This window comes from Thamnophis elegans, chromosome 15, assembly GCF_009769535.1.
Source record: "Thamnophis elegans isolate rThaEle1 chromosome 15, rThaEle1.pri, whole genome shotgun sequence".
NCBI lineage: Eukaryota > Metazoa > Chordata > Lepidosauria > Squamata > Colubridae > Thamnophis > Thamnophis elegans.
Genome location: NC_045555.1, coordinates 43613276 through 43635970, shown reverse-complemented (window position 1 = coordinate 43635970; position 22695 = coordinate 43613276). Strand labels below are relative to the sequence as shown.

At 40.2% G+C, this 22695-nt stretch overlaps 1 protein-coding gene across 1 annotated transcript; it reads right to left on the bottom strand.

Annotated features, from left to right (window-relative positions):
* Window positions 1-5537: 5537 nt before the first annotated feature.
* On the bottom strand, window positions 5538-21135 carry LOC116518538 (lipase member M-like). The gene is made up of 10 exons (XM_032232006.1): window positions 21053-21135; window positions 20028-20136; window positions 18361-18478; window positions 17671-17869; window positions 16907-17016; window positions 14291-14427; window positions 12360-12506; window positions 10825-10896; window positions 9181-9252; window positions 5538-6039 (listed from the first exon to the last, which is right to left on the bottom strand). Exons 2-10 carry the CDS (start codon window positions 20127-20129, stop codon window positions 5806-5808), a joined length of 1191 nt encoding a protein of 396 aa, XP_032087897.1. The 5' UTR covers window positions 20130-20136; window positions 21053-21135; the 3' UTR covers window positions 5538-5805.
* Between the last annotated feature and the right edge of the window lie 1560 nt (window positions 21136-22695).

The following is a 22695-nucleotide window of genomic DNA, read 5'->3' as shown; positions in this document are numbered from 1 at the left end:
CAAGCCACTCCCATCCGGTCACATGGGTGGCAAGCCACTCCCACAAAGGAGGCCACACCCACAGAGTAGGTTCGAACAATTTTTGAAACCCACCATTGAAGCCAGCAGAGAGATATAAAGGAAGAGAGAGGTTTTTTTAAAGAACCACTCTGTTGTGCATTTTCTACTTAAGATTCCTGGTGGATTACATTGAGACTAATTGCTATCCTGATTTACCTTTAGCATATTTCAAACCATATGCAACCATGAGCATAACATTTATTCTTTATTACTGCAGATATAAATCTGCAACATGTTGCTTCTGGGATTTAATAACTAGGACATGAAATGTAGCTACAGTATATATAAGATTATTTAGAACAGTTTTCCAACTGCTCCCAACTTTATCGTTTCACATGAACTCACTTCTGAAAATCCTCCAGCTACTGGACTACAATGGAGGTTGTGAGATGATACAAAGTGCCACATCAAGCCAAATGTTGTCACCTTTTCACTTCAAATTGATATGTTTCGTTTCCCAAAGATTCGCAAAATGACAAAATAAATGTCAGAAGGGTGTTGGGCAGTGGTGGGTTTCAAAAATTGTTCGAACCTACTCTGTGGGTGTGGCCTCCTTTGTGGGAGTGGCTTGCCGCCCATGTGACCAGATGGGAGTGGCTTGCCGCCCATGTGACCAGATATGAAGATGCCGACGACACTTGTCAGAACCACCTTAAATTACCTCTCACACAGCACTGGCATGCATAAGAATAGGATGTAAACTTGTTTTTTAAAAGGCATCTTTGGTTTGTGTTAAAACAACTTCAACACACGCAATGTTCTGATTGCACCACAAACGCAGTAGTCATCCTTACCTTTCACAGAGGCACTGAGTGTTATAAATAGGAGCATGATAGTGTAGAATAATCACATCCAAGGACCAGTGGTGGGTTTCAAAAATTTTCGGGACCTCTTCTGTAGGTGTGGCCTGCTTTCCGGGTCCACTGGTGGAACCTCTTCTGACCGGTTCGGTAGATTTGACGAACCGGTTCTACCGAATAGGTGTGAACTGGTAGGAACCCCACCTCTGGTGTTGAGGTGGTGTAAGAATACAACTGTCAGGAGCAAACTCTAATAATACATCTAGTAGGGCATAAGGATAAGTTGGAACAATTTCTTGAAGGACTTGCTTGCCATAATAAAATCGAATTGCAAAACAACACAGGAAAAAATGCTTAGATGAGAAATGGGATTAAGTAACTTGCAATATCAATGCATTGCATAAGAAATATGGAGCAAACAGGCTTAATCAGATGGTCAAACGTGTCCATCTCACCACCATTGGTACCTTGATTTGACATGTCTCAGTGCAGGGAAGTAACTCAGAGGACTAGTGAATACTGTTTGGCAAATGCCAGTGCAAGCTGGTTTGATCTACATTTAAAAAGTCAACCAAATATCTTTATTTTTAAGACTAAAAATAGATGTCTGGATATCTACAGTAACTATAGCAATAGCAGTTAGACTTATATACCGCTTCATAGGGCTTTCAGCCCTCTCTAAGCGGTTTATAGAGTCAGCATATCGCCCCCACAGTCTGGGTCCTCATTTTACCCACCTCGGAAGGATGGAAGGCTGAGTCAACCTTGAGCCGGTGAGATTAGAACCGCTGAACTGCAGATAACAGTCAGCTGAAGTGGCCTGCAGTACTGCACCCTAACCACTGCGCCACCTCGGCTCTTTACTGAATCGAGGTGGCGCAGTGGTTAAATGCAGCACTGCAGGCTACTGCAGGCTACTTCAGCTGACTGCAGTTCTGCAGTTCGGCTGTTCAAATCTCACCGGCTCAGGGTTGACTCAGCCTTCCATCCTCCTGAGGTGGGTAAAATGAGGACCCGGATTGTTGTTGGGGGCGATATGCTGACTCTGTAAACCGCTTAGAGAGGGCTGAAAGCCCTATGAAGCGGTATATAAGTCTAACTGCTATTGCTATTGCTAACCTGCTGTTTAAATGTGCATTTTCATCCCTAGTACGCGAGTATATACAATAGCTTGTTCCTTTTAGAGTTGGTGGGACGGTGGATTTCACCTTAGTAGTTTTATTATTATCTGCAGAGCTGCCTATCTCACAAAAAATATTCTGAGTGGTGCACAACAATCAAATAAAGCAGCAGATATCAAAGCAAGAGACATAACAATCCACGTTAAAAGATAAATATTACAAATACAAATAAACCTAGGCAAAGAGAGGGTAAGAATGGCCATCTAAGGATGTCTCTGGTTTCTTGGGAGCCCCAGACCTGATGACATAATCAAATCTCGAAGGACTTTTGAAATGTCAAAATGGATATTGCTAAGCTAGTTTCAGGTGGAAGGATGTTCCATAAGGTGTCTGCCTCAGCAGAGACCCACCAAATCTCAGATCCCTAGCAGCCTGCCTTCTCTCCCAGATATAAAGCGGCTGATGTAACAGGGAGAGGCAGTCCTTTGGCTAATCCTATGCCATGAAGAACTTTACAAGTTAAAACCAACACTTGAATGAGACCTGGATGTAAATTGGCAGTCGCTCAATTTACAGATGTGTAAACATGCACTGTTCTAGGGCTGCTCATAATTGCTGGATTCTCTACCACAGTGGTTCCCAAACTTGGCAATTTTAAGACTTGTGGACTTCAACTCCCAGAATTCTCCAGCCAGCTCTGCTTCTGGGAGTTGAAGTCCACAAGTCTTAAAGTTGCCAAGTTTGGGAGCCACTGCTCTACCAGAAGAAGCCTCCAGATTCTCTTCAAGGGCAGCCCCACGTATAACACATTGCAGCAATCCAAATTAGAGGTGACTAGGGCACGATTGATATAAGCAGGGTTAGAGTTCGGGATTACCTTACAACCCAACTTATTGTTGTCTGCATTCTGCCAACAAGACACACGTGCAGCATACTGATACATAAATAGGATGTATTGTACTATGTGCCTAAACAAATGAATGGGAGCAGCATGCTGAGTGATACATATGTGTGAATGCAGATACAGACTGTATTTGCGTGGTAGGCTTACCCATAACTTATTCCATTGACCCTAGGTTTTGGCTTGATTAGTTGTTTAGATTGTGCAAAAACAGCCACTGAGTACCGAGTCTTTGTAAACCTCTAGCAATAGCAATAGCAGTTAGACTTATATACCGCTTCATAGGGCTTTCAGCCCTCTCTAAGTGGTTTACAGAGTCAGCATATTGCCCCCACAGTCTGGGTCCTCATTTCACCCACCTCGGAAGGATGGAAGGCTGAGTCAACCCTGAGCCTGTGAGATTTGAACCGCCGAGCTGCAGATAGCAGTCAGCTGAAGTGGCCTGCAGTACTGCACTCTAACCACTGCGCCACCTCGGCTCTCATGCTTGATAGCCCTGTTGCAGTGGTAATGGTGAGGAGGAGTGTGTGCTTTTATTAACTGACTCTGTATTATGGAAAAAGTTTTTCTATAGAACATAGAAATATACATTGTTTTTTATATAAGTCATAAATGATTTTGTTAACAAATATTAATGATAACAATAATAATGAAATGATAAGAGATGGAAGGCTGAGTCAACCCTGAGCCGGTGAGATTTGAACAGCCGAACTGCAGAACTGCAGTCAGCTGAAGTAGCCTGCAGTGCTGCATTTAACCACTGCGCCACCTCGGCTCTACTTAATCCTACCTAAGAAAATTAAGTTTCTGGAACAGAAAGTGACCGTTGAAAGATTCAGCAAATCAATCTGGCAGGGCTACGTTACAAAAACAGCAAAAGTTCTTTCTCGAATCTTGTTCTCTACAGGTAATTGATTTACGACCGATCATTTGACAAGAACTCAAACTTACAAGGACCCCCTCTCAAGTACTTACAAACTGGTTCTGAAGTTTCAGTGCCCCCCCCCGCTCAGTCATGAGACTAATTATGTTACAGCTGTTTGCAGCATCTTACACTCACATGACTGTAAATTGTGATGTTTTTGCCAAAAGACGACATTTACTTTCAGTTTTTGGCAAAAGTACCCCATGATGAACGAGTTTGCTTAACAACCACGATCCTCACTTAATGATAGTCACACAAAAACTTGTACATTCAAGTTTTCAACCAATGGTTGTAAGTCAACCATTGCCAACTTGAGAGACCGCCTGCTGCCAATTACCTCCCAAAGACCCGTTAGATCGCACAGGGTCGGCCTCCTCCGGGTTCCGTCTACCAGCCAATGCCATCTGGCTACCACCCGGGGGAGGGCCTTCTCTGTGGCAGCTCCAGCCCTCTGGAACGAACTCCCCGCGGAGATTCGGACCCTCACCTCTCTCCCTGCTTTCCGGAAAGCCGTCAAAACCTGGCTGTGCCGGCAGGCCTGGGGTTGATGAGTTCCCCTCCCCTCTCAACTTGTATGGCTGTATGACTCTTGTGTATTTTAATTACGTGTATTGTGTTTGTATCCCCTTTTCCCCTTTTGAGTTGTTCGCCGCCCTGAGTCCCTCCCGGAGAAGGGCGGCATACAAATAAACTAAATCTTAATCTTAATCTTAATTATGACTTAAAACTGTCCTGGGCAGGCTCCGTTACTCTTGGTTTAGTTTAGTTTAGATTACTTTATTGTCATTGCACCCCGTACAACAAAATTAAATGCCATCTTCAGTGTACATTATAATGATAAAAATAAAACACGAACACACATCATTCACATTCTATACAATGGAATTGAAAACCGATGTTGCATTAATATTGCACTATACAGTAGAATTCAATATAGTTACTGCCTTATTGTAAGTTGACAACTATTTGTATTACCTTCCCCCTCCCCCTCTTTTCCTGATAATACTGCTCCAAAAATGTGTTTGTCTTCAACGCAACTGAATTCAAAGAGAGGAAATGATTCGGATTTAAGTTGTACTTCAATCTGAATCGGATTTAAGTGGATTTCGGATTTAAGTGGGAAGCAATTTTCGTGGCACGACAAAACTGCGGTCCACTAAAGCGCGCCCGATTAAAGCGTGTCGCTGACGTCAGCAGCAGCGCGACAACAATGACAACAGTGAGAAAAAAGGGCGCTTTAAAAAGCGCTTTTAAAGCAAGCCGATTCATGTAAAGGTAAGGGTTAGGTTTAGGGTTAGGTTAAGGGTTAGGGTTAGGTTTAGGGTTAGGTTAAGGGTTAGGTTAAGGGTTAGGTTTAGGGTTAGGTTTAGGATTAGGTTAAGGGTTAGGTTTAGGGTTAGGTTTAGGGTTAGGTTTTGGGGGGTTAGGTTTAGGTTTACGCGTTAATTTTAGCTTTACCGCTCACAGCGTGCTTTTTTCGTCGCGCTGTGATGACGTCATGTACGCAGTTTCGTCGAGCGCGCTTTAGTCGACCACGGTTTTGTGGTGGAACCACAATTTTGATTGCAATTTCAATGTTTGAAATGGAAAATATATACCCTGTTTCCCTGAAAATAAGATCTCCCCGGATAATAAGCTCAATCAGGCTTTTGAGTGCATGTGCTAAAATAAGCCCTAGCCCCCCCCCAAAATAAGCCCTCCCTGAAAATATTGCAACACAGCGGCAGCCATAAGGTGACCATACTTGCTGCCTCCTACATCTCAAAAATAATAAGACCTCCCTGAAAATAAGGCCGAGTACTTATTTTTGGAGTCAACATGATATTAAAAAATTAACATTATCCAATGTGTATTACAGAGATCTGTCACTGCAAGCAAAACTACAAAGAGCACATTAAATCAAAGGATGATATGATAGGTGACAAACATGGGGAGAATTACAGTGAAGATCATTATACTCCGGTTATCCATTTTGTTTTGTTTTCATTTTGTAAGAGATTAAGCATGCTTCTTCATCAGAGCAATTATTTCGCCGTACATGCGTCGGGGTGCATCGAGACCCCAGATGAAATCGAGGTGCGCCCAATCTGGAATGGATTTATGGGAAACAAGGTGTTTGATCTGAGGCAATAAAATAGCGATATCTTTTGGATCGGAAAGTAAATCTTTTCCTCCGGTCCACACTGCAGTTGGAACTGTCATATCACTCACTGTGTATAACGGAGGAGTAAGCTAGAAAATATATAAATATATAAAACAAGAGAAAAATTATTTAAAGCACTGGTTTGGTTTTTTTTTTAAAAAAAATAAAACATAAATGGAAGCAGAGTTAGTATATTGAAATGAATTCTTTATCGTTCTTGGGAGGTTTAAAAACATTAAGAGATAAAGCAATTTTTAAATTATTATTTAGTGTATGAGGAGAACATAAAAAACAGCAATGAAATTAATGCAATGAAAATCAAGAAGAAAGGAGAGAAGGAAGGAGGGAAGGAAGGAAGGAAGAAGTAGGATTGTTGTAAAATTAGATGGGTATATGGGATGGTAAGAAAGCAATCTCAATTATATTGTCAATTGTAGGGGAGAAAAATTGTTATAAATACATATTATTAACAACAGTTATGAGATTATATAATTGTGAATGTATATATGAGAAATAAAAATGTGTGTGTGTGTGTGTGTGTGTGTGTGTGTGTGTGTGTATATATATGTTATATTTATGCTGATAAATAAATAAAGGGAGACTAGTATAGATCTATTTCAAGCTATTTAGCTCTCATCAGCTAGCCATACCCAAGTTTTGGGGAATTGAACCTGTGCTCTATTGCCTCCCAGGCAGGGATGGTCTCTTGTGACGAGCCTAATGACAGAGAGTGGAAGTGTGACCTTCCTCCCATACTTGGGCATACCAGGGGTTGTGACTTTAAGTATATACCTCCCACCCTGGCTGGCTGATAAAGGAGTCGTTCTCTGTAGCTCAAATGGTTAACTCCCTGCCTGGGAGGCAATAGAGCACAGGTTCGATTCCCAAAAACTTGGGTATGGCTAGCTGATGAGAGCTAAATAGCTTGAAATAGATCTATGCTAGTCTCCCTTTATTTATTTATCAGCATAAATATAACAAATGTAACAAAAAAGGCAACAGTAAAAAATATTGGGTTTCTGTCTGGATGGTCTCTTGTGACGAGCCTAATGACAGAGAGTGGAAGTGTGACCTTCCTCCCATACTTGGGCATACCAGGGGTTGTGACTTTAAGTATATATATATGTGTATATATATATATATATATATATATATATATATATATATATATATATATATATATATATATATATATATATATATATATATATATATATATATATATATATAACCATCTTACTCATTTAAGAACCACAGGGATTCCCTTAACAAATGTGGCAAGAAAGGTTTTTAAATGTGGGGGATCACTCCACACGTGTCTCACTGACTAACAGAAATTTTTGGCTCAATTGTGGCCATAAGTTGAGATCTACCTGTATTCGGGGAGGGTGAAGTCTTTCTCTCGGGTGCAGAAATCAAGGCTTGGGTATACGTGATATGGGATGATTGTATCGGAAATCAACAAATCAAGCAATAAAATAATTTAGTGTGCAAAAAAAAATAATCAAGACCCTTAAAATGATTTTAAGGAACATTAGTAATATTCCTCAATAAGTAAGTAATAAGTAATAATTAAATGCTTGATGGAGTAGATTCACTTTTGCCATTTTCTTAAATATTGGAAATGGGGGGGGGGGGGCAACCACAACATTGCCAAGCAGCAAGGGTTTTTTCTGAAAGCCTCCCCTGCTGATCGAAACCAAATATCACAAGGCTGTCAAACTCATCATCACATGATGTATTGGGACTTTTCCCCCTTCACTAAATGGGGCAAAAGCAGGGTCACCATGTGATGCTTCCAGCCCGTGAGCCATGAGTTTGACACTCCTGAGGTATCAGATTCAGAGTGGGACAATTGGTCACTCAGATAGCTTAAGCCCTCTTGGATTTAAGATTATTACTGCTTCCCCTTTTACCTTGCTCCTTCCCCTCATAAGATTTTTAGGTTTTACTAATTCTTTACTAGCAATAGCAATAGCAGTTAGACTTATATACCGCTTCATAGGGCTTTCAGCCCTCTCTAAGCGGTTTACAGAGTCAGCATATCGCCCCCAACAACAATCCGGGTCCTCATTTTACCCACCTCGGAAGGATGGAAGGCTGAGTCAACCTTGAGCCGGTGAGATTTGAACAGCCGAACTGCAAGAACTGCAGTCAGCTGAAGTAGCCTGCAGTGCTGCATTTAACCACTGCGCCACCTCGGCTCTACTAAATATTGGGAGTGTTATAAGCCTGGCATGGATTTTAACAGGGAGCGCGTGTCAAGTTTCCTGACCTCAATATGGGCTGTTCTCTCATGAAGGCCCATCCTAATTCCATTCTTGCACGTTCCAAAAGTTTTAGATATGGTCAGAATAGAAATTTTAAAATCCTGATAGAATGTTTGTTTGTTTTATGCTTTGGCACATGTTTGTCATCTGAGAATTTTAACATAACAAAAATAATCAACGGTGAGCAAGGTGCTAAGGAATCATGGTGTCATGTCAAAACTAAATATTCTGATTATAATTTTATCATGGCTTATTATGTTGTGCATGCATGAAATGTATATTATTAGAGCCGAGGTGGCGCAGTGGTTAAATGCAGCACTGCAGGCTACTTCAGCTGACTGCAGTTCTGCAGTTCGGCTGTTCAAATCTCACCGGCTCAAGGTTGACTCAGCCTTTCATCCTTCCGAGGTGGGTGAAATGAGGACCCAGACTGTGGGGGCGATATGCTGACTCTGTAAACCACTTAGAGAGGGCTGAAAGCCCTATGAAGCAGTATATAAATCTAACTGCTATTGCTATTGCTATATACCATAGTGACATAGTGACATCCATTAAGTTCCTTTGCTATGGAAATTATTTTCAATAGCAATAGCACTTAGATTTATATACCGCTTTACAGACCTTTCTAAGTAGTTTACAGAGTCAGCATATGGTTCCCTCAAAATTTGGGTCCTCATTTTACCCACCTCAGAAGGATGGAAGCTGAGTCAACCTTGAGCAGGGTGAGATTTGAACTGCCAAATTGCAGTCAGCCGGCAGTCAGCAGAAGTAGTTGCACAACCCAGATTGTGGGGGCAATATGCTGACTCTGTAAACTGCTTAGAGAGGGCTGAAAGCCCTATGAAGCGGTATATAAGTCTAACTGCTATTGCTATTGCTATTGCTAACCACTGTGCCACCATTTCTTTGCTTTAATTTTTTTCAACATTTGTGCCTATAAATAAACAAATATTGACTTACCTGTTTGTGCTTTATTTTATTCTTCCTCTCATCACCCCAGTCAAAACCCTTGAATAATCCACAACGAAAAGTCTAGCAAGAAGGCAGGGATGAAATGAAATGCACCATTAGCGAAGTAGTAATGATTAATTGCAATCATACAGGAACTTCTGTCTATTGAATGTTGAAGTTATAATGGGTCTAATCCCCTGGCAGGAGGGGCGTAGATCTGAACACACACAAACTTTATGTTCGTGAGAAATAAAACCCTACACATATTTACCTAGTAATGTGTTCTGACCCCCCCCCCCTTCTTTGCTTGTTCACAGACGACAGTCAGACAGACTTAAAAGGAAATAACTTTATCAGACCTGGCTCACTCTGGCTGCGAGCCCAAAATAAACATAAATAAAGTCTTTGGCAAAAAGACACACGCACACAGAGAACTTCGATCCCTCTCTCATTCACTCACTCTCAAACACAAACACAGAAGTTGGATTGGATATATTTTCCAAAGGCTTGAAAGCAGCTCCTCTGCCATACCCCACCCCCTTCCCCTGCTGCCTTCCGATCAAACTTTTTGAATTCCTCCCCCCTCCCCACACGGACGTTTTCCAGCTGTTTCAGAGACGATTTCAACTCTGCTTCTGCCTGCCCTGCCCTGCCCTCCCCTCTTGAAAAGCCAGAGCTCTGTCAAACTGAGCTAGTTGCTCCCAGAGAACTCTAAAAAGCCTCTAAAAATGCCCTCTACAGGAGGCGAGAGAATACGTGCCTCATTTGCATAATAAATTCTTCGCTTGTTAACCCTTGCTTAACTCTTAAAAGGCGAAAAAATCCTTATGCAAAAGAGGCCCCTAGTTCTCTGGCCTCCTCCTAGTTAATACTGAGAGCAGACACCAAGCCACTGTGACTTGAAATCTGGTAGCAACTACCTTGGCTTTAATTATTTTAAGAAAATTATTTAAAATCCTTTCCTTTCCCTGAAGAGACTGGTGAGACCCCCTTGCCTCTAGTGACTGCACGTCTCTGTAAAACAGCATTCTCTAACCTTTCTGGATTGATATCCCAATGCGGGTGTGGGAGTGGGAGGGTTTTGTGCGAGGAGAAGGTCTGTTGTTGTAATATAGTTCCTTGTGTAGGCGTAGCGGCCACCCATGGCCCAGTTCATACCAGGGCATGCAGAGCTACGCTGAACCACACAGGAGAAAACAAAGTCCTAACATCCTGATAGTTCATAACATAACATCCTGAGATGTGCCCTACCATTGACGTCCAGGATTTGACCATATATAGACAGAACTTCCCTGAGCAGTAGATTAGAAATTGTACTTTTACAGGCTGTTTTTAATCACATGCTATTGCTCCTCCTGCCTTTGTCCTATCTCAATAAAAGGGGCTCTCAGACCCCCAATCTGGGTCGCTCCATCCCGAGAAAGATCGTGTCCTGTCTTTTCTCCACATTGGCCTCATGGACGACCCACGGGAACATCACAGTCTGTGTAGGTTTATTTGTGTGAGTGGGGCTGTGAGGGCCGGCACCCACCACTCATGGCACAATTGTGAATAAACCAAGGCCCAGTAGTGGGCCGCAAACCACAGGTTGGGAACCCCCATTCTAAAGTATCACTTCTTAACCAACAATAATATTGCATTAAGCAAAGGTACCTGACTCCAGTGCAGTATATTTTGTACTGATGTTCCAGCTGGTGTTCGGGCCGCATATATGTTTATTCGGCTCTAAAGGGAGGGAAGAAGAAAGGAAATTTTAGTCACCTCAAAATGAACACTGACTCAAAACACATTTCTAAATAAATGTTCTTCAAAGTTGTAGCTGAAATCTACATTAAATATTTTAGAAGTATAAAAACCAGGGCCTAACTAACCTCAATGCATATAATAGCCTTTAGAATGATTTGAAATGTACTTAGATGTATAATCCTTGCATAACATATTATTCTTTCTTCATATTCTTTATGTCTACACTAGCTGAAAAACCGCCGTTGCCAGAGTATTTATTTATCCTAATCCATACATTTGTCTTCAAAAATAATCCCGGACCAAACATAATTTGTAATGTTAGATTTTCCCCCTTACGGGGAAAGGCAGTATCTTGTGGAGTACTGGGAAGCCATTACCATGGCAACTGCACTGCGCTGTACAGTAGAAGCCATTTTACAGCAGTATGGTAGAAACCATTTTAAGGCACAACAAGTTGTATCTTAACAGAACACCCCCCTGAGGGGTGTTAGGGGTGTCTTACCCACACGGTATTTGTTTCCAGAGGGTAAGTCATCTGTGTACCAAGTTTGGTTGACATTGCTCAAGGCACTGTGTGTTTGTGTGTGTGTGTGTGTGTATAGATAGATAGATAGATAGATAGATAGATAGATAGATAGATAGATAGATAGATAGATAGATAGATAGACAGACAGACAGACAGATGATAGAAAGATAGATATAGATATAGATATAGATATAGATATAGATATAGATATAGATATAGATATAGATATAGATATAGATATAGATATAGATATAGATATAGATATAGATATAGATATAGATATAGATATAGATATAGATATAGATATAGATATAGATATAGATAGATAGATGATAGATAGATGATAGATAGATGATAGATAGATAGATAGATAGATAGATAGATAGATAGATAGAGATAGATAGATAGATAGATAGATAGATAGATAGATAGATAGATAGATGATATAGATATAGATATAGATATAGATATAGATATAGATATAGATATAGATTAGATTAGATAGATAAATAGATAGATGATAGATAGATAGATAGATAGATAGATAGATAGATAGATAGATAGATAGATAGAAAGATAGATAGAAAGATATAGACAGATATATAGATATAGATATAGATATAGATATAGATATAGATATAGATATAGATATAGATATAGATATAGATATAGATATAGATATAGATATAGATATAGATATAGATATAGATATAGATAGACAGACAGACAGACAGACAAACAGACACACAGACAGACAGACAGACAGAGAAAGAGAGAGAGAGATTACATCTGGTGGATACATTAAAAAATGAAGTCCATGGGGTTCTATTTAAATTAAGGTATATTTCAACATGGTTTTGATTAAATAAATGTTCACCTATGGTATTTTGTGAGCAAAGGCTGCAAGCAGTCTCACCATATTTATATTTTTCATGTTGTATCCACTGAGCTGGAAAAAGATGTTTCCACAAACACTCCTGAAGAGACGCTGGCTGCAGAAAATAGCAAGAGCCTTTCTACCGAGCCACTTTTGGGGAAGGAATTCTCTTTTGCCAAGCAGAGTCTACAAAATACAAAAAAAGAAAAGAAAAGAAAAGAAAAGAAATTAAATTAAATTAAAAAAAATCTGCCGGCTGAAGTCATATGTAGTTCTTCTCCTGTCAGAAGGTTCTTCATGACTTCTGCTATTGGTACCTGGTTACAGTAGAGGAATTATATCGGCAGAAGGGCAGAAAATGTAAAGAGACACTAGCTTTAATAGCAATAGCAGTTAACAATAGCAGTTAGACTTATATACCGCTTCATAGGGCTTTCAGCCCTCTCTAAGCGGTTTACAGAGTCAGCATATCGCCCCCAACAACAATCTGGGTCCTCATTTTACCCACCTCGGAAGGATGGAAGGCTGAGTCAACCTTGAGCCGGTGAGATTTGAACCGCCGAACTGCAGATAACAGTCAGCTGAAGTGGCCTGCAGTACTGCACCCTAACCACTGCGCCACCTCGGCTCTTTCATGTCGGGGGTGGGTTTCTGCTGGCGTGTCTGCCGTTTCGGTGCACGCATAATTTGCGTGCATATGCTTCACTCACACACATGCCTGATGTGCGCTCCACACGCGTGCACAGTTGCCTGTAAATAGATCTGTGCATACGCAGAACATTAAAAATGTTTTTAAAATGTGCTGCGGCAACCGGGAACCAATTCAGGGGTGTGGTGAGCCTGCCATCCCTACCAGTTCGGCGACCCAGGCCAAATTTCCACTACAGATTCGCCCGAACTGGTGCAAACCGGTAGCAACCCACCTGTGGTCCATGTGCAGCTCATTGCAGCAATCCATCACAGATGTGAATAACGCTTGTATAACCATGAGGAGGAGCTGGTTGAATTATCATTCCAGTTAAAATTGGGCAAAGGTCCTCTTAGCCAGACCTGCCACTGGTTGTACATCACATAGAGAGGCGCACCACATAAACAGGGGGTACTCAGAAAAATCAAGGTCACAATCATGACTAAGATTGTGTTTGTGTGTCATGTATAAAAGGATATCCTTTTGATTGTGAAATTGTGACTGCTATTTTCAATTTGCTGACCATAATCTGTGATGCCTCTACATACATAACACTGAAAAGTGTTCGGAGACTACAATTAGTCCAGAATGCAGCCGTGCGAGCGATACTGGGTGTACCAAGATATACCCACGTTACACCTATCCTCCGCGAGCTGCACTGGCTCCCCATTGGTCTCCAAATGCGATCCAAGGTGCTGGTTATTACCTTTAAAGCGCTACATGGCCTAGGACCTGGATACCTGCGAGACCGCCTACTGCTGCATACCTCCCAACGGCCGATAAGATCGCACAGGGTGGGCCTTCTCCAGGTGCTGTCAACCAGACAATGTCAGCGGGCGGCTCCCCGGGGGAGGGCCTTCTCTGTTGCCGCTCCGTCACTATGGAATGAACTACCCCAGAGATCCGGACCCTACCCACTCTCATGGCCTTCCGAAAAGCTATTAAGACCTGGCTATTCCGGCAGGCCTGGGGCTGTTGACCTCATTGTTGAGGTCCAGCCCCGACTGAAATGAATGTATCTGAGCTGTTTTTAACTTGTCTATTTTATTTTTATTTCCTTTTATTGTTTTTTTTCGTTCCCCTCTCTGTGAGCCGCCCGGAGTCCTCCAGGATTGGGCGGCCTATAAATAAAATTAAACTTGAAACTTGAAACATAATCTGTGATGCCTCTACATACAGGAAAAAGACTACTAAAGCCTAGTTAAATTTTCAAATTACAGTAAGGATCTGTCCTTTAATGATTCTTTGGCTGAACAGGAATTGGAATAAAATATAAACTTACCCGAAGGAACCTCTCTGGCAGATTCAGAAGTTTTATTATAGGGCTTTTGGCATACTTAATTCTAGTCACAGGGGCTAAAGCGAAAAACATTTTGATCTTGTGAGCCAATTCTGGCATGGTTGAAAATGCTATAAATGCTGGAAAAAAATCAAGAAGAGACAAGAAAGGTTTTTTTTTAATATATAAAGGAATAAAAACCACCACCTTCCTTCCTACTCTGTTTAATTTGCACACTAACGTTTCAACAACAACAACATTTCAATATATTGGGCATAACTATTTTAATACTTAGTAGGATTTTATGGATGCCCTTTTGAGAGAGAGGGGGGAGGGAGGGAAACAGTGAACAGAGAAACTCTATACACAATATAGACTATATTGTGACACTAAATACATACCTATTTCCTTGGCTCAGCTGATAAAGGAGGAGAACCTTGTGGCTTAGTGGTTAACACAACTGCTTAATATGTAATACAGCACAGGTTCAAATCCCAGTAAGGGTATGGCTAGCTGATGAGAGCTAAATAGCTTGAAATAGATCTATACTAGTCTCCCTTTATTTATTTATCAGCACAAATGCAACAGAAATGTAACAAAGGCAACAGTAAAAATAATGGCTTTCTGTCTGGATGGTCTCTTGTGATGAGCCGATAGACAGAAAAAGGAAGCAGTATGCTTCCTCCCATATTTGGGCATACCAGGGGTTGTGACACTAAATACATACCTATTTCCTCGGCTCAGCTGATAAAGGAGGAGAACCTTGTGGCTTAGTGGTTAACACAACCACTTAATATGTAATACAGCCCAGGTTCAAATCCCAGTAAGGGTATGGCTAGCTGATGAGAGCTAAATAGCTTGAAATAGATCTATACTAGTCTCCCTTTATTTATTTATCAGCACAAATGCAACACAATATAGACTATTGTATAGACTTTGCACCTGAGAAACAAGAGTACACACTGAATTCAAAGCACAAAAGAGTTTTTTTTTTTAATTCTTATAAGACCAACTAATGGTCAGAACTAAATGGGTGCTAGATAACGGTCAACAGAATTCACAGGGAGTTGGCCTTGGGTCTGTCGTGGCTACGAAGGATTGCAAACTGACCGTCTATGGAGATTCTCAGTCATCCAGGTCATGGTTGTCCCGAAGATGCTTTTTCAAAATGCAACTGGATTTTCTGCTTTTTCTTTGAAGATGTTTCGCTTCTCATCCAAGAAGCTTCTTCATTTTCTTGGGTGAGAAGCAAAGTGTCTTCAATGAAAAAAACAAACAGAAAGTCCAGCTGCCTCTTGAAAAAGCACCTTTGGGATGATTGCAAACTCACACCTTTCAGCCGAGCCTGCTCCATCTCCTGCACAAACTTTCTTTTAACTTTCAAACATTGTTTGAAACATCTTACTTACAAATTGTCTTGTAAAATACTCAGTTTATCCCAGGCACTAAATGAACTCATAGAATGGGACACAAGGCTGAACAAATGCCAAGGACATCCATAGGTGAGTATTAAAATAAATAAAGATAATGAGAGCCACTGTCTGGCTGTAACCATCATCTTGGTTTTTTAGACCAATATATCTCAGGCACCCGTCCATGTTCTTCCACACTGTACTATATCACGCCAGCACTATGCTGCCCTAACAAATATGCATTTGAGATTTATTATGGTCAGTTGTCCTCATCCCCATCCGTGTAAAAAGGGATGATTAGGCAAGATCTCTCTTAGATCCCCTTTTTGTATGGAGGAGCTGTCCCCACATATATCTGGCATGTGGACAAATAGCAATAAAGGTCATGACCATTCATGGTGCTGAATGGTGGACAAGGGTAATTCATGTGAGGAGCCGAGGTGGCGCAGTGGTTAGGGTGCAGTACTGCAGGCCACTTCAGCTGACTGTTATCTGAAGTTCAGCGATTCAAATCTCACCGGCTCAAGGTTGACTCAGCCTTCCATCCTTCCGAGGTGGGTGAAATGAGGACCCAGACTGTGGGGGCAATTTGCTGACTCAATTTGCTAAAAATCTGTAAACCGCTTAGAGAGGGCTGAAAGCCCTATGAAGTGGTATATGTCTAATTAATAAATTAATGTGCCCATTCATTCAATACTGTGAAATGAAACATTTGAATTCACTCTTGATAATGGACTGTTTTATACTAAATAAATAAAGAAATAAACCAAAACACTTTATTTATTGTAATGCTTTCAAATTAAAAGTCTTTAAAATGGCTCTTTGTACACAAACTATTTTTGATCCAGTTTTAAAGTTCTTATATTTGGGTGGGGAGCGTCATAGAAGCCTAATTTTCTTAGTGTAAATGTTATTGTTGGCTCATTTTGCTTCCTAGCAATAGCAATAGCAGTTAGACTTATATACCGCAGGGACAGGAACTCATCAGCCCCAGGCCTGTCGGAACAGCCAGGTTTTAAGGGCTTTGCGGAAAGCCGGAAGGGAAATGAGAACTATCAAAACTTTCAAACAAGGAGGAAATCCCATTTTAATATTAATTTCACACACACACACACTTTCCTCATAGTATGAAATTCCTACATATTTGGACTGCTGTAACACAAATAGTTATACCACACTACATAACAGCTTTTCTTCATTTACATACCTAATGCAGCACCCTGTGAGTAGCCAACATAGAACAACTGTTGTTGGCCAGTTTTCTTTAGAATGAAATTGACGACAGCTGGAAGATCATACTTTGCCATTTCATCAAAGCTAGGGAAAGATACAAGGCAAAAGAATTGAATTCAAGAATTTATTTAACAATAGCAATAGCAATAGCAGTTAGACTTATATACAGCTTCATAGGGCTTTCAGCCCTCTCTAAGCGGTTTACAGAGTCAGCATCTCGCCCCCACAGTCTGGGTCCTCATTTCACCCACCTCGGAAGGATGGAAGGCTGAGTCAACCTTGAGCCGGTGAGATTAGAACCGCTGAACTGAAAATAACAGTCAGCTGAAGTGGCCTGCAGTACTGCATCCTAACCACTACGCCACCTCGGCTCTTTAACAATCTGATGGGGATTCTGAAGGAAGCCAAAATAGTGAGTGAAATAAAGTGGGAACGGTATTATATACAATAATTGTCCTCTAGATGGTGTATCAAAATTTCTGTTCCATATTAGCTTGATATGGAAACATATTCCACAATTCTGAAGAAACAGTTTGTAGAATTGTACACGTTCCAACTTCCAACATTAGAATATTGAATACGGATTACGAAAATGAATTCATTTCCCTAGAAGCAAATACCAGATCTAATTGAATTATTTTGGATCTTAAATTATTTATGGCATGAGATGGAAATTATTTTCTCTTTTCATTCCATTTCCCTGCTGCAAAATACCACGATTGCAACAATAAAATATACCTGAAAGCCCAAAATTCATCTTCATTCACAGACAGATTTTGGTGACTTCTGGACCAAATATTCCCCCTGCTGTTTCCAATCCAAACATCAAATCCAGCATCGGCAAGGATGAAACCCAAACTGTTGTGGGCGAAGTTGGTAACCCAGTTGCTTCCATCTCCTAGCAAACCATGCTGGAGAAATACTACAGGTTTCATATCTGGAGAAAGAATATAATATTTTATTTAGATATTAACATTATTTTGTTTTACTAGGGATAAATGTGTAGAAAGAATGGAATGTGGGGGAAATTGTGATTTATCTATGTAGGATATACAACCAGAGCTGAGGTGGCGCAGTGGGTAGAGTGCAGTACTGCAGGCCACTTCAGCTGACTGCTATCTGCAGTTCAGCGGTTCAAATCTCACCGGCTCAGGGTTGACTCAGCCTTCCACCCTTCCGAGGTGGGTGAAATGAGGACCCAGACTGTGGGGGCGATATGCTGACTCTGTAAACCGCTTAGAGAGGGCTGAAAGCCCTATGAAGCGGTATATAAGTCCAACTGCTATTGCTATCGCTATATTGGGTTGGAACAGGACTCAATTTATATGGACAATTCTCATCCATCCACTCATATAGTCCTAGAAATGTGTTTCATTTTTTTTCCTGGTATGTTTCTACCTTATCCCTTGCTATATCTCTTTATCTCACCAAAATCCATTTGATAGTTTCTGCCAGATGGAATTCTGTTCAAGCTAAGGATATAGCCATCTGCTGTGATCACTTTGTATTCCTCGCTCAGGTAGCCTTTATGGACGATAAGTTCATTCTGCAACAAGAGTAAAAACAAACCAACAATTCAACAGATATTTTAAAAATTTGTGGCACTATCTCATATCATCTTCTGGAATTATGTTTGATGTATCTGCAGCTGAGCACCGAGTGATTATTAGAGAAATACAGTTTTAGGAAACGGATAGCAAGTTGCAAGGATAAATTCTTTTGTCACACAATTCTCTCTTTTTTAGGGCTGTTATAATAGTGGGTTTTTTAAAATTACCCCTCATTTTCTGTATCACGTTTTTTCCCCCCTAGGAGTCATTAAACTAATGATTGACACAACACTACATTATGCATCTTTAAAAAAAAAAAAATTAACCAGAAAAATCTGTGGGAAGATCGATGATCAATTGATGGAGACAGCTTATTTTGTCCCACATCATGAAACCTTCTTGAATCTGGAGTAATTGGGCTTAGGTGAAAATCATGAGGATGATTTCATTCTCTATTATCCATAGAAGATCATTTGAATAAAAATATTAAATACAGTGTGATGTTTTATATCTTATGTCTGTAAAAATTTGATATCACGCCTATCCTCCGCGAGCTGCACTGGCTTCCCATTGGTCTCCGGATGCAATTCAAGGTGCTGGTTATCACCTTTAAAGCCCTACCTGGCCTAGGACCCGGATATCTGCGGGACCGTCTTCTGCCACATACTTCCCAACGACCAATAAGATCGCACAGGGAGGGCCTTTTCTGGGTGCCGTCAGCCAGACAATGTCGGCTGGCAACTACCCGGGGAAGGGCCTTCTCTGTAGCCGCTCCGACCCTCTGGAATAAACTCCCCCCAGAGATCCAGACCCTACCCACTCTCATGGCCTTCCGAAAGGCTCTTAAGACCTGGCTATTCCGGCAGGCCCCGGGCTGTTAAACTCATGATTGAGTTCCAGCCCCGATTTAGACTGGGTGTACGTTGTGGTCTTTTTAATCTATGTTTCTGTGTTTTTAACTTCTGTTTTTTAAATGTATTGTTGTAAGCCGCCCGGAGTCCTTCGGGATTGGGCGGCCTATAAATTTATTAAACATTAACACAAACATTAACATATAATTTATTCAGCTTTCATCAGGTCTATGCAAAATGCTCAGTTGGCTTTATATTCGTTTAGTGTAAGGTTGTCTTGATTTATATTCATAAGGTGGGAGGAAAAGGCATAAGGATCTTGAAGATATGTGCATTTGATACACTATCAAGACCTTTAAATATGGTTTCAACAGAAAATGGGAATGAGTACCACCTCTCTCTTACCTGACCTTAAGGATAACTAAATGGAACAACTCATTAAGCCACTGACTGTTTCGATGTATGAAATGTAGACTGAATGAACCAATGATAATACTTGGGTATATTGCAACATATATTAAATACATCCTTTAAAAATAGGGAAAGAAAATCAATCATGTAAATTGATAAATGGATAATAGATATTTAATTTGGAAATCCCACGAGACAATGAGTCTAACTTTAAAAAATAGGAGGAGCACATTTAAAGTCAAGCATCATATTAATTTTCCATGAAAAGTGAAAGGCAACTTACAACATTCATAAAGGCTTCTGAATCCGTAGCTCTCTTTGTTCTTATTAGTTTTGAGTAGGCCAATCCGTGAATCAGGCATATTGTAATTATTAATGCCTGCATCCTCTGCCTGTTTAACAAAAGACATAGATTTCTTAATGACTGCTACGTATAACATTACGACACAATTGTGCTTGTTAAAAAGCTGTATGACCACAAACCATTCTAATGGCTACTGTTCAATGTATTAAATAAAAGTCCCTTGCAGCTTCTTGCTAAAATGATTGTTTTATATACTCCCAAAAACTTGCTTCCTTAATTTTCATAGAAACTAAAGAATGCAGTCAAACGGATATCTATACAAGACAACAGAACTTTTGATTCAGTTTAGTTTTATAAGAAGGATAACTGTACATAGAACAACAAATATTTTGGCTACCCAGAGGAAAACCAGGGAACAATGAAATATTGCCTAACTATCTGCCTCCACTTCTGTTTGAAAATACTTTTTCTCTTTTCTAGAAACAACTACAAATGAGAATCTATATCCATTCAGTTCAATCATATGAGTGAACCTATAGGATGAACTTCTAATTAAAGGAGAATAAGAATAAAAGAATAAGAGTAATAATAAGAAATGAAGCATGTCTTGCAGATCAATAAACGCATTGAAATGTCAGAACAATGTCATATATATTCAACAGTCATTTTGCTCTGATACTAATAATTTATTAAACTTGCATGCTCGATTTATTTTGAATAACTCTGGAAAAATTGTAATAGATTTATCTATGTGATCTGCTAATTAAAGCTCCGTCGCCGTATTCTTTTCTCTCATTATCTGAAGAATAACTAAAAAATATATATAAAACCATCAGATAAACCGTGTAATTCCCTTTATGGCTGGTGGTAGCCCTTTCATCTTTAAAATTCTAACCAAGCCACAGATAACTTCAAGAGGAAAAATACAGAAATAAAGTAGTTAGCTTATGCTTCTCTATCAACATTCCTTTTCCCGTAGTACGAGATATGTTTGTTATACTTACTGGTTTTAATATTCACTTGTTCCTCCAAAAGTTTCAGATGTTGAGATGGGGATTCTTGACACAATATTTATACCAGAAATGTGAGATAAAGGTGATAGAGAAGTTGCAACATTTAACCCTTCCTTGGAAAGCGTGTAGTGGAAACATCTATTTCCATCTCTTCCCCTTCTCCTTTTTAGCTGCTTTTTTCAATTTAGTAATATTGAAAGGAATTCATTGAAGACCAGATCTTGCTTACATTTTTAAGGACTGTTGTAGTGACTGTTCAAGCGACTTCAGAGAGAATTGAAGAGAAGGGATTTCAAATGCAAACGTTTTGTCTCATTCCACGGACTTTTAATCAGAAGAATAGGCTTGTTCCTACAGTTTTTCCAATGCATACCCTGTGTGAGCACTGCAGAGAACATATTATCCATAAAATGTTAAGGATTCACTGTTCTTCCTTCCACACTTTGCTTCCTTGCCCCGGCTAAGCATTTTCCCACAAGCATGGGGTCACTTTTGATTTCAGATTTTATTTTATGTCCGAGTGTTGATCCATTGGTTGCAACAGGAATTGACTGACCAGCTTGTTGCCCCAGCTTGACCTGAGGGACTGAGAGAAAGAGAATAACTGACCCAAAGTCACCCAGCTGGCTTTCATGCCTAAGGTAGGACTCATAGTCTCCTGGTTTGTAGCCTGGAGCTTTAACCAGTAGACCAAACTGGCTTTCTCAATTACCGGTATTCACTTTGCTGTGGCTTGATATCCTGACATCTAGCCTCACAGCCCAGTGTGTTCTATTACTGGCAGGTTTGGAAAACATATTATCCTCTGTTTCTGAAGTCAAACATAATTTGAACATTTGGGTTAACTATGATCAACAGTCACTTTCTTGGGTACAGACCCAAAGTGGCAAGGATCTAAGCACATTGCCCTGAATCTGTTTAAAAATGCATCCACGCACACTATCAGAAACCTGCATTCCATGAATAAATAATCGCATCCCTCAGTATTTTCAGGAGCACAGTTGCATGGGTTTGATGAAAGAAATGTCCTTCTGGGTGAGGGCTGGGTGATAACTTCCTACAGGTTGTTCCAAGGAAAAATACTTCTTCCCTTTGAAATGCTTTGTAGCCCTGAGCATTAAGACTTACAGAGGCCGTGACCTCCATTTAGATTTCTTATCTATCCAGGGCTGATATATTCCATTGTCATTAAATGAATGCATCATTAAAAGATGTAGAGAAATACATCAAGCAAATAAAGACTTTGTAGTTTCAGAAAGCCCCATGCTGTGTTTTGTCATTATATACCCTCAGTGAATTTTCCACTGGATTTTCCCTTCACTTTTACATTTACAAACACTTTATAAATCAGATGCAGACAAAGAATGTTTTATCAGGCATGATAGGAGCAGAAGGGAGTACTGTGTGTGTGTTCACCAACTTGAGTTATTATAAAAAAAAATAGGAAGGAGGGATAGCAATAAATATCATTCTTTTGAGCCAAGAGTTCAAAGTACTGTTGTGTGCATAATGAGTTTTGGCTACTAATCGATTTACAGCTTTGAGTCTCCCGAAATAATTTGTAGACTATGTTGATAAATAAATGAACTAAAATTACTCATGATTTACAGTATATGACATTCAACCTTTTGTAT

Excerpts from the sequence above, each read along its gene's own strand:
- LOC116518538 (XM_032232006.1), bottom strand. The coding sequence starts at position 20,129 with ATGCAGGCATTAATAATTACAATATGCCTGATTCACGGATTGGCCTAC. Across the intron at positions 18,479-20,027 it reads CAGAAGCCTTTATGAATGTT|AATGAACTTATCGTCCATAA; the intron begins GTAAGTTGCCTT and ends CTCTTGTTGCAG. Across the intron at positions 12,507-14,290 it reads TGCCAGAGAGGTTCCTTCGG|ACTCTGCTTGGCAAAAGAGA; the intron begins GTAAGTTTATAT and ends TGTATTTTGTAG.